This window comes from Cervus elaphus, chromosome X, assembly GCF_910594005.1.
Source record: "Cervus elaphus chromosome X, mCerEla1.1, whole genome shotgun sequence".
In the NCBI taxonomy this organism is placed as follows: domain Eukaryota; kingdom Metazoa; phylum Chordata; class Mammalia; order Artiodactyla; family Cervidae; genus Cervus; species Cervus elaphus.
The window spans coordinates 87,057,947-87,075,322 of NC_057848.1; the positions used below are offsets into that span (position 1 = coordinate 87,057,947).

The following is a 17,376-nucleotide window of genomic DNA, read 5'->3' on the forward strand; positions in this document are numbered from 1 at the left end:
TCCCCAGCCCACCCCTCTTCTTCCCTGAAAGCAGGAGATGAATCTTCCATGTGAAACGTGGAATCCTGCCTGTAACACTAGGAGGGAAGGCATTTGTATCATCTGATACAGGGTATTGAGGACACAGAAGGCTGTATATACAAACTTTGTTAAACTAACCCTTAGCTTCCTAGTTACTTCTTCATCATGTACTACCCCTAGCCCAAATCCCTTTGTCTTGTCAATTTTTCACAAATTTGTTGTTTCTTTGTCTAAAAAGTATAAAGGGTTCTGGTTTTTTCAGTTCTTTGGGTTTTCATTCTCTTGTGAAGTCTCCAATGTTTATGTACCAAAAAAAAAAAAATCGGTAAAATTTGTATTCTTTTCTCCTGTTAATTTTTATTACGTTAATTTGCAGACTCAGCCAGAGACCCTGAGAGGGTCGAGTAAAACATTTTCTTCCTCTACACTTCCTTCTAACTTCCTTAACTTCTCTAACCCTCTGTGCTTTGCCTTGCTCACTCTGGCTATACTAAACTTTTAACAAACCCAATGAACTCTTATTTTGCTGGATGTATCAGTTCCTCTGCCAATTCCTGTCTGCAAATGGAATGAGGCCTGGATTAGAGTACTGACAATGGAAACACAAAAACTGTGCAAGATATATGTCAAATAAGAATGGGAAATATGATGAACAGGGGTATCAAAGATGAGCCTAAATCATACACACAGGGTTCATAACCAAATCCTTGAATAGATGGATGAGTGTTCTAAGTCCAGAATCATGCTTACCTAAGCACCACAGTATGTGTTCAGCATGGTGCTTCTAATCTCCACAGTACTATTTTATAATTCATATTTATCTAGCATCTCTCCTATCAATATGTTTCAAAAATTTCCAACCACACATCTGAAAAATCATTATGCATGTATAATTTGCCTTTGGCCCTCAAAATTAACTCTTCTATAGCTGTCCCTACTTTTATTACTCTAATTTTCCAAGATTATTTGAAAGACTTGAGAAATGCAAAAAGGTGAATATTTTCATCAAACTATTGTCATGAGCAAATTAAGATACATGGTTCCAACATGTAAAATCAGTATTATAATTTATAAACAATACAAAAATAATAGCAGAAACCAAAATTAATTAAAAGCTCACACAGAAATAGCTCAGTGTAGCATATCCTGCATCCTATTTCTGGGAGAGAGTACATGACAAATTAAACTGACAGAGAGAAGTTTTTTTTTTTTTTTTTCAAGGCACAAAACATGTCATAAAGTCAGAGCATATCCCCAGGGCAATATCCCATACCATTTACATTTAAAGTATTTTGCCATTTTAATTGACACTTATAATGCTGACCTCAACAACACTACAAAACCCTTAAAACATTTTCTTTATCAAAGAAAAATGCTCAATGTAGTTTCACTGCTGGAGTCATTTCAGGGTATTCTTATTCTTGAACAAATGCTAATTTACATATGGAAATTTATGACAACTCAATTTTTTGAAATCCATTTAACACTCTAGCACTTAGTCTTCAATACTTTTTGATGAATGAAGATTAAATACAAAAATTTAAGAAACGATCTCCAGGAAACTCTCTTGGAAGCCAGTATTAAGGATGCTATGGTACCCTTAGAATCCACGTGCAATGTGGATTTGATCCCTAGATTGGAAGTTCCCCTGGAGAAGGGAACAGCTACCTACTCCAGTATTCTGGCCTGGATAATTCCATGGACTACAGTCCATGGGGTCATAAAGAGTCAGACATGACTGAGCGACTTTCACACACATTCACATATGAAAACCTAGAGATGGAAATGACAACCCACTCCAATATTCTTGCCTGAGAATCCCATGGATAGAGGAACCTGGCAGGCTACAGTCCATGGGGTCGCAAAGAGTTGGACAAAACTGAGCAACTTCACTTTCACTTTCAGGGCAATACTCAATACTCAGGCCTCATTCTCCAAAACAGAATTAGACACAATCTGCATATTTTCAGTAATGCTGGGTGCTGCAAAACAGACCTAACAAATATGAGTGGATTGATTCTGGACTTAGGAAGGTTTGAGATTCATATTCATATGGCAAACTACTAAGCTAGCCATCTCACTTGAAGCTGATTTAGATTTTCAAAGTGCACTACAGTGTTATCCTCCCTTCTATGTTCTCCCTTCATGGATTCCATCTCAATGGAAGATTTTCAGATTTAAACTGCCTAATGTGAGAGGCCACACACCTATAGCTTTGCTGACCAGGTGGGAAATCTCCCCAAATGAGCTGCCCATTATCTGACACCAGTCGAATAGCCAGGGTCATAGAGCAAACACTGTTATCTATTGCACAAGGATTTTCTTTCAATCGACTGCACAGAATACCTGCACTCCAGGTGCTAGCTGGCATCTTAATCGTGAATTGTCAGCTATCCAGCTCCTATCAAAAGTCCAGCAGAGATGATAGATATTCCAGAGGGAGAGCCTTGGGGACATTTCTCAAGTACATCTTGGTAGAAGCTTAGATTATGGGGAAGCTGTATACCAGTACTATTACTCTGGGTTTTTGTAGAAATATCATGACTTTATTTTATTTTTTTAAACTCAGTGGAGGAAATGGACATTCGAAATCCTCTGCACTTTATGGAAAACTATCAAAGACTCAGTTCTGCTGTGCTGTCCAATGCCTCTCATCTAGAGAAACACAAAATAAAATTCTCTCGGCTTAGAATTAGAAAGAATGTCCTTCCCTGAAAAAAATAAATGCACTATCATTCATCAGATAACAGCCATATCTATTAATATTCTGCCATCTTTCCCCCTTGACTACAGGGAAGATTGGAACCATTTTATACTCAAATCACTACCTGGCATTGTCCTAGGCGTTTTGAAAACTATCAGGTTTACTTGGAGCTTGTATGTTTATCCACATCTTAGTAGGATATCTGCACCTATTATTGAAAGCTGCAATTGCTTTAGTAAGAGTCCCACAATAATAAGTGTATAAAACTCTAATGTGTGTCCAAGACCTTCACTTAAATTAATTCATATAAACCAAAATATAAATATTTCAAATGACACATATTTAGAAGCTTTCTCTTCCCAAGGCAAATGTTGTATATATAGAAAATACAATAAAATGCATATAAAGTATTTTTAAATGGAAGCTCACCTTCTATTAAGAAATCCATTTAATTATTGTGCCTAGACTCTACTGCTATATTTTATATACCTTTAGACAATTGTTATATATACACATTGGTTTTCAAATTTAAAACACAGCATTTAAACAAAAAAATGTACTGCCTTGGTGGAACTTCCTATGTCATATAATAATGCCAACATAGGAGTCATCATTTATTCTACTTTAATGTCTGTAACTTCTTACTAAAACAATACTTCAGAAACTTGAGTCAGTATTTGCTGTTCTTATGTTTTTCTTTTTGAAAATAATATGGAACACATAGATCTACTTTGCTTCTGTTATGAGATATAATACTGAATGCCTTAAGCTAAAATTCTGTTTTAAAGCTAATATTATATAATAAAAGTTCAATATCACTGAATATTTATGGGACTAACTTAGCTAAATGAGTCAACATGGTTGCCACTAATATAAATTGTTGACCAAGATTTTAAAAGAAAGTATAAAATTTGACTTAACTATTCTGAATTTACTATTTTCTAGTGTATGTAAAAATGTAGTAGGGTCCTCTAAAATAATTTATGCATTTGAAAGTTAAAGCAAACAAATTTAAAATATAACCTTGATTTTGCAGTGCTGCAGATAATGGTGCCTTATGAGGTATGCTCACAATTTTAAGTCCTATTCACATTTCTGGACCATAAAAAATTGCCCTCATTATTCTGTTTTTCATAGGTAGTCCAATGCAAAATGTTCTGAAGGTATTGATCTGCATCTAATGTTATATTAACTTTCTAAGTAGTGTCAGCTGCTTTGCCAAGCTTTTAATACATTTAATATAGGCTGTTTAAATAGTTATTAACATTCATAATTCAGAAAGTACTTTCTATTCCTAATTTGTATTACTGTCAACAGTCAGCTATTTTCATTATGATGATTATGTTAAAATGCATATTAATGTGCTAGACAAAATGTTTAAATCTAAAAGGAACTTAGAATATATCAAGTAAAAACAAATGTGCCAGAGGTAACGCAAATAACTACACACACAGAAACTGTAAGAGATATTTTATGTTTTCACCTGCTTGAAAACTGGCTGAGGAAGCCATCATCACAGAAAGGGTAAATATACACACTATGCCATCAGTTTGGCTGATTAACTAAGATTCCAAGCAAAACAAACAAACAAACAAAAAACAGTTTCTCAGTGGGATAACATACCCTTCAATCTATAAGGCAATTTCAGCAACAACTCTGAAAGAATTCTACACAACCACAACTCTCATACTATTCTTCAAACCAATATTTGTTGTTTTTGTCATATGTTGAGAAAGCTTAGTGACAATGATTTATTGCTACACATGTCTCTGGATCTTCATAAAATATATTGCCAAATACCTATACATTCTGTAATGGGTTGGCTGGGAATAAAATTGTTCAGACTCATTGGTCATTTCTCAGCAGACACGGCTCCCTTTCATAAACTTTAGTAAAGGAATCTGAACAAAAATCTGTAAGTAACAACACAGTTCTCATTCTAAAACACACAGACCATGGTATGTGCAAAGTCTAACTCGATTTGTGATAGCAGAGTGGGATTTATTTTATAGTCAAAACTCATGGATTTTTAGGGTGTTAAACAGAGTTGTAAACGTCAGAGGAGTGTGTAATTTCCTCGGTTCTGTCATGCTACAGTAAAGATTTGAAGCAACAGACCAGTGTTACAGTTTAGTTTTATTTGGCAAGCAAAGCATAGTACATCCTCTAGGCATGAGGGTGGGCTGACCCAAAAAACAGAGGGGCTCAATTTTGGCTCCTCTTTTTATATGTTTTGTCTCCTCCCCCTGATCCTACCCTAGGTAAATTGGGCTAGTCAGGAGGGTTGTTTGTTTCAGCTGAGGTTCTCACTCTGGTCCTCAGATTTTCTTTTGTTCCATCTTCGCAGGCTTTTTCCTTTCTTTGTCTTGCCACCGCCATTTTGGACTCCTTTTTCCTATTCTAACTATCTAACATAAATATTCAATTTCGTTAACTCACCATGCAACCATAAAAAGACCACTGTGGAAAAGCAAGCTATGTTATCTATATCTGATGAATATGTGAATATGGTTCAAATCAAACCAACAGGTTTTACTCCTGTGAGGAGGAAGTTAGCTTCATTCTTTTTCTCTGATTACATCTAAAAATGCATGGCCACAAAATAGAGCCAGATTAATGCAAACTCATTCTCACTGCTGGAGAAGCATTGGTTGTTATTCATGATGGGTCAATATCTACATCAAATCACACATTATTGTATATAAATTACACCGTACCTGCCATCATGAAACAAACAAGAGGTTCCCTTCCCCAGAGGAGTCTAAAATCTAACTGAGAAAAGCAAGCATATTATGGAGCATAAGCAGGTACAGGTGAATGTATACAGTATAAAATAAATGTTAAAGGAATTTATAGTAAGGGAGTGATTTGGGATATGGCCAGTTAATGATGGCTTATAAAAGGGATTGACTGAAATGGATATGATTCTGTTTAATTTTCTGAAATGACTATACTTTGAGAATGTTTAGCAAAACTATTAGTGTGTATGGGTGCTTAAATATCATTTCACTATGGGCTGAACACAAGGAAATCAGTTAAAACTGTGGTACGGAAGCAAATCAGTCACGAGAGGCCAAATGTCCAGATTCTAAAGAATAGCAGCTTTGGAAAATAGTTATGTAACAGAGACTTAGAGACTACTTCCTCCAATATTTTAAAGGAAACTATATCCTAAGTCTAATTAGAGTATTTTTTTTCTTTTTGGCCAACCCAATACTTATTGATTTTTTAGATACATTTCAAAAGCTGATAATTAAATTAGCTATTTTCTTTTCATTATTTTGAGGTACAGTAATTTATCTCCATGCATAAATCATTATTATTTTTATTTCCATTGTTTTTACATGCCCTACTGAAATTATGATTATATTTAATAATTAATTCATTTTTTTACATTTAACCACCAAGTCTTTTTTCCATTATAATTTTTTGTATTTAAATTTTTTTATACAACTGTAAAGGTTACCTTCCATTTATAGTCCCACTTGTTATACAGTATCTTACACCAAGTAGTTTGTACTTCCCTTTTCTCCACCACCCACTCGTAACCACTAGTTTGTTATTTCTATCCATGAGTTTGGAGCACATTATGCTAAATAAAGTAAGTCAGAGAGAAAGACACTACATGATACCACTGATGTGTGGAATCTAAAACATCCAACAAACTAGTGAATATTGAGTATTCTTTTTTTTTTTTTTTTTAAAGCATTATTCTTAACAAGAGGGCTTCCCAGGTGGTTTTATTGGTAAAGAACTTGCTTGCCAATGCAGGAGACATAAGAAACGCAGATTTAATCCCTGGGTCAGGAAGATCCCCTGGAGGAGGGCATGGCAACCCACTCCAGTATTCTTGCCTGGAGAATCCCATGGACAGAGGAGCCTGGTCACAAAGAGTCAGACATGACTGAAGTGACCTAGCATGCATTGTTATAAGAGACAAAAAAAGGACAGAGAAGTAGAGAAGGCCATGTGACAGAGGAGGCAGAGATTGGAGTTATGCTGCCACAAGGCAAGAAGTGCCGTAAATTGAAGAAGCTCTAAAGATCCTCCCTTACAGCCTTAGGAGGGACCTGATTGTCAACACCTTGATATCAGACTTCCGGCCACCTGAACTGTGAGAGAATACATTTCTGTTGTTTAAAGTCACCCAGTTTTTGGTAACTGTTATGGAAGTCTTAGGAAACTATTAACAGAACAATAATATTAATGACTCCTGTTGAATTTCAAGGATTCTTCTACTGTTATATAAGAAATAAGACATGATGCATTCAAGTTGATTTTTCCCTCTATGTGCTATTTTGTTGTTTTCTATACAATTTCCTCATCACTGTACAAGTTACTCTTTCTTGGGTTTATTCTTACTTTGGTTTCCTCCTTTTCTGATTTTGTTGTTGTTGTTCTTTCATTGTTCCTGTTTGTTTCTGTCCAAAAGGAAGACTAATTAGTTGTTTGCTCTGTTGCTTTGATCAGTTATTTTTTGGTTTCTGGGAAGGAGGTTTTAAAGTAGAGGATGGTTAAAGTCTTACAACTGTTGGTGGGTTTAAATCTGATGGAAATAGAAAGTATTGTTTATACTACAGAATGATTATTTGCATGTCTAAGGAATAAAAGTTGTTTTTTTTTTTTTTAATTTGGAAGCTCTGAGTTAATAAATTTAAACATGTTTCTTTCCTGCAGGATTTCTAAAAGCCTTTTAAAAAGCAATGCTAATGTTCGTTGTGGGTGGGGAAAATACTACACAGTACTTTCAGAACTTTAACCACATGATGTAGACACAAATCCCACCACCACCACTTTTTGGTTTTTTTTTTTTTTTTTTTTTTTTTTGAGGGGTGGGTTGAGAGTGTCTTTTTATCAGGAAAAAAAAAAGAGTTTTGGTCCAGAGTCAAATGGTAGATAAAAGTCTAAGGAAAGGTCACTGCTCGGGGGTGGTTTACTTGACTTTGGTAAGAATTCACAGTACACTCAGAGGAAAATTAAGGACACTGTTGCTCTTTGATGTTTTTTTTTTTCCTCTGCTCTCCAAACCCACACATACACACAGGAACACCAGAGGCAGTTCATAGTAGCAGTTCCTTACGTTTTGTCATTCACTCAACTTTTAATGCCACAAGGAATCAAGCTAAATGCATAAATACAGCACAAACAAAACATAATCTTTGACTTTCAGGAAACGTACACATAGTAACTTTCTTATTTTAATAAAGTTCCTGTATTGGCCAGTACTTGACAAGCTCATATCCCCTTCTTAGGGAAGCACTCTCCAGAGACACTTTCTGGGGTGGAAAAAATCTGGACCATATCACTGTGCCCCCCTCTCCCTTAACAAGGACAAACCTGAGTCAATTAGGGACTGTCACCTGACCAGAGGTGTGGCCAGCACTTAAGCAGGCCTGTAGGCTGAGGTGGCCTGGCATGAAAACCTGTGCCAGAGCAGAAACAAATAAATGGGAACCAGAGTCACCCCATCAAGAATTCAAAATGGGGAATACACAGAGGCCACGTAGTTAACGTCAGGGAAAAAAGCAGACTCATGAAGAGTTCATGTTCATGATGGATCAAATCAGGGAGAGGCACCATGGATTTCTGCTGCTGTGTTGGAGACTCACAACAAAAATAATCAGGTTCTAGGACTCCCTTGGGATATCAAGTGACCTTCCGTATCAGCCTCCATGAGGCATACAAATCAGGGAGAGGCACCATGGATTTCTGCTGCTGTGTTGGAGACTCACAACAAAAATAATCAGGTTCTAGGACTCCCTTGGGATATCAAGTGACCTTCCGTATCAGCCTCCATGAGGCATAGCTATACGGCTGTCGCTAGAATTTCTGTGAAATTTCTAGCTCTTTCATTGCAACATGTAACATGTCTCCCTGCTTCTACCCAGAGTGATCCCTTTAAAATCTCTTCAGGTCAGGTTCACTACTCTCCCTGAAACCCTCTAACAGCTTCCCAGCTCACTCAGAGTAAAAGCCAAAGTCCTACCAATGGCTCACAATTCTCTGCCTCCCGCCACACTGTACTTTTTGACATTCCTGCAACAGGCCAAGCATTTGCTGCGTTTTTTTTCCTGTTTCTCACAATGGTCTTCCTCCAGTGGACATCATAGCTCACTTCCACACTTTCTTAAGATCTCTGCTCACATGTCATTAAAGTCAGGGAGGCCTTCACTGGCCATATGATACAAAATAGCAACATCCTCTCCCAGGACAGATCTCAACCTGACAATTTATATATGTGTATATGTGTGTGTATATACATATGTTTATTTTATTAATTGTCTGACTTCTCTTACTAGAATGTAAGCTTCATAAGGACAGACCCCAAATGGACAAGGGGAATTTGTTATTCCTTTATGGGATATCCATCTGCTATATAAAAACAAACTACATAATATTGAATGTTATTTATTGACCCACTCCAACCTAAGGTATTACCAAAAAATTAACACATAATAGTAAAATAAGCTTTCTTAATTTATCACATAGTTATGTATTGGAATAATATCATATGGAATTTGAATTACTAGAAGTATCATTGATATGTATGGAGCAAGTGAAAGTCACTCAGTCGTGTCTGATTCTTTGCAATCCCATGGACTATGCAGTCCATGGAATTCTCCAGGCCAGAATACTAGAATGGGTAGCCATTTCCTTCTCCTGGGGATCTTCCCAACCCAGGAATTGAACCCAGGTGTACCACATAGCAGGCGGATTCTTTACCAGCTGAGCCATTAGGGAAGCACAGAGCTATGAGGTCACTAAAAAAGGGCTTTCCAATGCAATGATATATAGTCTTAAGATACAATTACACTTACACTTTACAATTACAATTGTAATTACACTTGAAATAATAAATGCATTGGTTTAATGCATTTAAACCATTGATGATTTTTAATCCGTAAAAATGCAGGCACAGTGTGTTATAGTGTCATTAAAAATTAACAAGTAATATGGCTAAGTTCTCTAAAAACTATAATAAAAATAAAGCTTTATTTCTTAAACTGGTAGATGAAAAATACAGGCATTTTTATATTCCCCTTTATACCTGTTGCTAAAATATTTCATAGTTTTTTTAAAACTCAAGTCAGGCAAATTTTAATGAAAGAAATAAAAGATTTAGTATGTGACAAGAATGAAAGGAGGATATTTTAAAAGACTTTCCTTATTGTGAGGTACTATAAAGAAGTGGATAAGGACCCAGCGTTGGAATCTTAGCTCTGACAGTTACTAGCCATATAGCATTAAAATGGAGCAAATCACTTAACCTTTCTGAGCCTCAGGTTCCTCATCTATAAAATGTGAGCAATAGTAATAGTAATCATAATGATTCTCTGGTTTTATGTGTGCATTTCAAGTTCTTAGAACATTTCCTGAAGGATAATAAATGGTATATATGTAAGTATTTCTTGCTATCATTTTTTTTAATATTTTAAAAACGCCTGTAGGGCAACTGGGAAGACATTTGGAGACAAATGTCTAAATTTCAAGAGAAAAGTCTGAGCTGGAAATATAAATCTAGCCGTCACAGGGACACACACACATACACACACACTCTCTCTTTTAGAACAGTACTTAGCAGACAGTAAGTACTATATAAATGTTACAATGTTAACTATTATAATTTTTAATAAGCATTTAAGAAATCAATTAAATTTAAGCTTATTAAAATGAAAGCTAATTCTTATTGCATACAGTAAATGCTCACTAAAAGTTTAATGACTGAAAAGAATTCGCAGTTGTTACCTTTTTTTGTTCATCATTATAAAAGGTGAATAGAAATTGTAAAATAAGACAATTTACAGTTCTCAGATTACACTCAACATATAAATCTAAATTTAGTAGATAAAACATTACTGGCAATTGTAACAATAATATAAACCTTGACTTGAAAACATTTTCAAATTTATTTATTCCATTTAGAATCAACTTTAATACAAATGCAGACATTTCTTATGTCTATGAGCTATAGAAAACCCCCAGTGACTAATAATCATCAATTATGTTCTTCAGGCTCCTCAGACTTAAATGTCCCTGCCCAAAATAGTCAATAGTATTTCCCCAGGATTTCTATGTTATCCTCAAAGACGTGGCTCACATATAGGGCAGAATCCTCATACTTAAATGTCCCTGCCCAAAATAATCAACAGTATTTCCTCAGGATTTCTATCTTATCCTCAAAGATGTGGCCCACATATAGGGCAGAACTGGAGAAGAAGGGGTGCACTGGCCAAGTTTATTCACTGTGTAAACAAAATTGAAAAAGAAGTCTGCATGCCAAGTGGATGATTTACAATGAATCTGAGAAGTCTGCTAACCCTAACATGCACTAAATATGCACGTATGGCAATCTAGCACTTGTTTCTGCCTCAAAATGTGTATTGATTTCCATTCACATTGTTGATTTCCATCACATTCCATTCACATCCATTCACATATATTCCATTCACAGAATACTTAGTATTCTTCTATTGCTGTCCCTCACTTGCAGCAGAATCCCAGTAAAGCTCAAGAAGTGTAAAGTGGGGAAAAGTGCTAGGGTAATTAACAAAGCTAAAAAGGACCCCAAGTCACAAAGAGAGAGGACAGTTCCTGTCAAAGGATAGGGGAGAGAGTGGGGGTGTTCGCTGGCCTTAAATTCAGGTGTACATAGAAGCGTCAGTTCCCAGGCACTAAGGCAACCAAATAAAGCTTTTTTTTTTTTTCCCCCCTTCTTTTAAGTTGCTATTTTCCTGGTTCTGAAAGAATATTCCTAGAGGGGAAAATTGACTACCTATCCAACCACCAATTGAGTCAACTTGACAATTAGCAAAGTGACCTAACAAGTCATAAATGTCAGATTTTAATCTCAGGGTGCCTGCATCTGTATAAGTGATACCACAAAAGAATATTGTCTCTCAGACTACTTTCTGCATTGAGATTCTGAGGAAGAAATATGCCCCTTGTCTCTCTCCCTCAGTGTGGTTTTCCCCAGGGCAGGCAACCTTTTCAACAGAGTGGTTCAGAATTTCTGTTTGTGAAGACTAGAATTTGGAAAGATTGTCTGATTATTTAAATAACAAACATGTTTTATAGTACGTTAACCATTCGCATCTTTCAAAGGAATATTGCTTATTTCATTGCTTTTGAAGGGGAAAAAAAGTTTAGTTTATACCTCAGTAAATTTAAGCAACAACTGGTTATAATTTTTTATAAGAATTGGCAAAGAAAGGCCACGTTCTGATAGTCTGGACTGCTGGCTTTTAAGAGTTTTTCTCTGTTTTTTCACCTTCTTTTTTGATTGAGACAAGTAATGCTTTTCTCTTCTACCTGTCTAAATGAATATATATAATTTTTAAATGAATATATATAATTTTTCTTTCCACTAATGTAACAAAACCAGTAACTTGAAAGATACCATCTTTAGTGTATGTACAACTGAGTGCTTACTTTATTCAATTATTTAAAAGCCTCACATATTTAATATAACCTATACTAAAATGCAGGGCTTCCCAAGTGGCACTAGGGGTAAAGAACCCGCCTGCCAATGCAGGAGACAAAAGAGATACAGGTTCAATCCCTGAGCTGGGAAGATACCCTGGAGAAGGGAATGGCAGTCCACTCCAGTATTCTTGCCTGGACAATCCCATGGACAGAGGTGCCTGGCAGGCTACAGTCTATAGGGTTGCAAAGAGTCAAACACAACTGAAGTGACTTAGCATGCATGCATACTAAAATATATTATTACAAAAAGGATACAACATATGTTATTGACATCACATACAGAAGAGAAAAAAATCCCTCTAGATAATTAAAATATTAATATTCAAAAGCAAAACTAAAGGCTTTTCAAATGAATTTAGGAAAACAAATCACACAATGAAGATTTGCAAAAGTGCTTTAATGAAATGTTTGCATAAACTTTCATTAAACTTGCTAAGCTTAATAATATTCCTATAAGTACTTGTTCATCTAACCTATAAGAATAAAACCATCTTATACATAAAATAGAGCATTTAGTACTATAAATAATACATCAGAACATAAAACTTACATCAAGTCTGGTATCTGTGTACTATGCAACTACAAGAGGTTGTAATTTATAAAAAATATCACCACACTGAATTCAAAACAATTATACTTTAAGAAAACAAGTCAAAGCTGACCCTGTCATTTAAATGTAGTATAATTTTATCTTTTAAAAAACATAAACTTATGGCAATAAGAGCAGATTACTACATGAACACGAACTGGGTACCTGAAATCATAAACTAATTTCTTTAGCTCATCTGAATTAATCAACTACTATATTTAGCATAACACAACAGTATGAATATAAGATGATAAATCAAAACATTGAAAATGAGTCTATGTGAAAACACTTTTTCTGTCTCTTAACCGGCTTCTTGACTGCATCTATTTTCTCCTAATACGTAGATATTTCGGAAAAAGAAGTTTCCATGCAAGAAAATAATAATTTTCAACCATTTCTGTACCTTTGCTTCCCCAAATTCATCCATCCAGGAGAGTTTTCATCTGCTCATTGGTAAATCCTACAAAAAGGCCAGTAAACTTATTCATCATCATCTCCTTCTAAGCTTCAAATATAGTTAGAAAAACAGTTAAGTTCAAAGCAGCTGGAAAAGCAGTGGGATTCCAAAGGATGCCAATTCCAATCTTTTGTTGAAAAAAATCTACTTCCTAAAAGTCAAACAAACTCAGTCACAACAGGAGGCAGGGTCTTCAGAAAATGGAAAAAAAGTTTTTGGTGCTTCAATCAGCAGATTTTAAATGCTCCTCATCCACAGTGGGGGTAGATGTGGCCCTCCACGGTCAGATAATCAACCGCTTGCTTGACGGTCTGGATGCTCAGGTCACAAAGCTCGGTCTGGAGCTCATGAATGCTCTTGCCTTCCTATTGAGGACACTCATGAGTCAAACGCAGCACCTCGTTCTGGACAAAACTGGGGTGATGCTCGCTGTGCTTCTGGGCCTCACCCATTTCTGATGGATCAACCGGGCCACTTTGCCCAGGGGCCACTTGGCAGGCGTTATCCAGCATCATGTGTACCTTGACCGTTTCTAGAATATGTGTGTGCTGTACTCATTCATGTCCTCGAGGACACGGATTTTCAACATCTCAAGGCTCTTCATCTCCACAGAACATTCGAGGATACCCAACACTTTGGCATATGCTCCCACTGGAAGCAGAGTCGCCTCCTGCTTTGCTTTATCTCTGCCGACCCACTGGCAGACCTCGATAGGTAAGGTGGTCATATCATCAATCTTCTAAAGTAACTTGCAGTCTTCTCTGCCTGCCTGATTATTCCCACGACAGAAACTTGGGAAATCTTGATTCCTCTATTCTTGAAGACGTTATCAACCAGAGTGGAGGTGAGCAGTTGGTTTACACAAGGAACAATAGCCTGGATTTGGGCCCTGGATCCCGCGGACTTAGTAGCAAGAGCTACCCTGCCCTGAGACAGTGGGTCACTGCTTCCACTGGCTTCACCTGGGGCAGAGATGTTGCCATAGCTCCCAAACCCATTCTTACTCATTTTCAGGGCTCCCACAAGAGAGGAAGTGGGCTTTGGCTCCAGCTAGCAAGTTCTACAGGCAAGCTCCAGCCTCCAGCATAGCTCCCACCCAGTGCGAGCTTGTGAGGCCCGCAACTCTGGAGCAATCAGCTGCCAGGATGCAGCTGTCTGTAGTCAACTGGGAACTGCCAGCTTCTCACTTCACCCAAGAATTCTTTGGGGTGGTCTGATACCTGTTCTGCTGCATTTTAAAAGACCCATGTGCAATTTCAAACTTTTTCCGCTATCATTATAAAAATACATTTTAACAAGGTTCCCCTGCCCCCACTTTATTACTAAATGTTATGACTTCTATAGGCACATCTAAAAGATTCATTTATTCACTCATTCAATTAACCGTTCAACAGAAATTTTCAGAGCAGTAAGTTCAGTATAGTTTGTGTGAGGAGGCAGCGGCGGCAGAGCAGGGTGGCAGGACAGGGACAAGGGAGAATCTGCCACTTCTACTGTCCTCAAAGGACTCACATGTTCAAATCATTAAAACCAGAAGCATTCTGGAAAAATAGCAAGACAGCCACCTCTGAATAATTATCAAATCCAAATGCAAGTCATATCTTATGATTACCTTTTTAAACTATTTATTGGAGAATTACACTCTTCCAGTTATTCTGCCAAATGCATTACTGGTAAAAATAAATAGTATAAGATATCTCAATTTATACATATATTCAAACAAAACAACTGAGCTCTAAATTATTTGCAAGCTTCTGTGGATAGGTCAGGGAAGTACTAGTCCCATCATGTATTAGGAAAACCAAGAATAAAATGGAAATAACAGTTTCTGTATACTCATCCAGTAATTTCTAAACTTAATATTTTAGTAACTGTGGAAGTAGATCCCAGAATATTTTCATATTATACTGGAAATCTATTTATCCCTATAAAAACATTTTATATGGAGTGTATTTAACTCAAGGCTTTTTATGGTTGATAAAAGAACACCAGTTATTGGAACCTACCATTAGCAAGAACTTCTTCCTTAAAAAGCCTTCATACCTAGGTAATAATCTAAATGTGTAGATTTTTAAGGAGTTTATTAATATTCTATTTATTTTATTTTGGAATTTAAAAGGATGGTAATGATAACCCAATACGTAAAACAGAAAAAGAGACACATGTACAGAACAGGCTGGGACTCTGTGGGAGAAGGTGAGGGTGGATGTTCTGAGAGAATAGCATTGAAACAAGTATACTATCAAGGGTGAAACAGACCACCAGCCCAGGTTGGATGCATGAGACAAGTGCTCAGGGCTGGTGCACTGGGAAGACCCAGAGAGATGGGATGGAGAGGGAGGCGGGAGGAGGGATCGGGATGGGGAACACATGTAAATCCATGGCTGATTCATGTCAATGTATGGCAAAAATCACTACAATATTGTAAAGTAATTAGCCTCCGACTAATAAAAATAAATGAAAAAAAATTTTAAAAAAGAAAAAAAAAAGAAATATAATCACATTAAAAAAATAAAAATAAGAAATAAACTGATTTCTGCTATCCCAAATTACATAAAAGTGTGAATTATCTAAAACTTGTAAGAGAATACAAAATTCTATTTACTTCTCAAGTTAAAAAGGAATATCAGACTTCCCTGGTGGCACCATGGATGGGCATCCACCTGCCGGTGCAGGGATATGGGTTCAATCCTTGGTCTGAAAGGGTTCCACATGCCAGTGACTGAGCCCACCTCTAGAGCCTGTAAGCCGCAACTATTGAGCGTGCGGACTGCAACTACTGAAGCTGGTGCACCTAGAGCCCGGGCTTTGCAACGAGAAGCCTCCACAAGGAGAGGTCGGTACACCGCAACAGAGAGGAGCCACTGCTCACCACCACTAGGGAAAGTCCACATGCAGCAATGAAGACCCAGTGCAACCAAAACTAAAATAAGTTTCTTAAAAAAGAATAACAGAGCCATATATGTAATTTATCTTACAAATAAATATATAATCATTGTTATCTGAGTACAGATTTTCATATAAATGTGGATATTTAGCCTCTGGACCCATATTTTACATAATCAATGAGGACTTAACCATCCAAGTAATACTTGTATTCTTAAAATTGCACATTATTGGAGATCAGAATAACTATATATTTTTAAATGTTTAGACCTCATAATTAGACATTGTTTTATTAGCTAACATCAGACATCTGGTCATGAAATCTTAAGGTTAAAATGATGTGATTACATTCCCAATTCCCAACAATTATATACAGTACAAACTGGATGAATCACACCAAAACAGTAAAAAGCACTGACCTGACAGGATTGCTGGTTAAAGAAACCCTCAGAGATTCTAGGCAGTTAAGAAGTTTCTCATCAGAAATACCAGATCGTAATTCATGAACATATTCTTGTGAAGACAGGGTGCATTCATGTTTGCTGTTTTTCAGTCCTCCCTATGAAATAGGAAAAAACATGAAATTTTTTTAGACAAACAACAAGGTTTTATTAAAAACTTTTAAAATAAAATAATGCATAGAATATGTAAATATTTTACTATAAAAATGCATGCAGAGTGTCAGGCATTTAAAATCTTTTGGTCATCTAGAATCGACATGGTAAAGACATGTTGTATGTACCTCAACACTCTCCTCAACCTCATTTAAAAGAAAATTACACTGATGGTGCTTATGACCTGAACAGAATATGGACTTCAGTAGCATTAATGCTTAAATTTAAAATCCAAGCATTAGTATTAAAATTAGCTGGTCCTCCTTTACCCGTAGGACAAACATCTAGAAATCATTTTATTAAGTTTACTAGTTACTTCTATTCTACAAAATATAATACAAAACATTATACATAACCCAAATCTATTGAAATATGTCAGAATATCAAATCAAGTGAAATGGTAATTAAATGTAAAACAATACAGCCTCTGATTAGCATGTTAGTCTAAAGCATTCACCAGTTCCCAACTATTCCTTCCAAACGATGCTACTCCCATGCTATAGATTAATCTTTAAAAGTCATTAAATGCATTTATCTGATAGTGACTAGTTTTTAGCTTAATTTCCAATATACACAGGGTTATTTCTAGAACTCATTATCCCATCACAGCTTCTTAGCTTCA

The 17,376-nt window shown here is 36.3% G+C and overlaps 2 protein-coding genes across 3 annotated transcripts in view; both read right to left on the reverse strand.

The window, feature by feature from the left end:
- DIAPH2 (diaphanous related formin 2) overlaps nt 1-17,376 on the reverse strand; it is a 950,551-nt gene that overhangs the window by 696,329 nt on the left and 236,846 nt on the right. For both annotated transcript variants that reach the window (XM_043895289.1, XM_043895287.1), the window contains one exon: nt 16,560-16,699. In XM_043895289.1, coding sequence (XP_043751224.1) covers nt 16,560-16,699 — 140 coding nt within the window. The remainder of the gene's footprint in view (nt 1-16,559; nt 16,700-17,376) is intronic.
- Nucleotides 12,777-15,364, reverse strand: RPA4 (replication protein A4). The gene is given in 4 exon segments (XM_043895290.1): nt 12,777-13,516; nt 13,518-13,799; nt 13,802-13,995; nt 13,998-15,364. Coding segments are annotated over 4 exon segments (780 nt in total). The 5' UTR covers nt 14,263-15,364; the 3' UTR covers nt 12,777-13,477.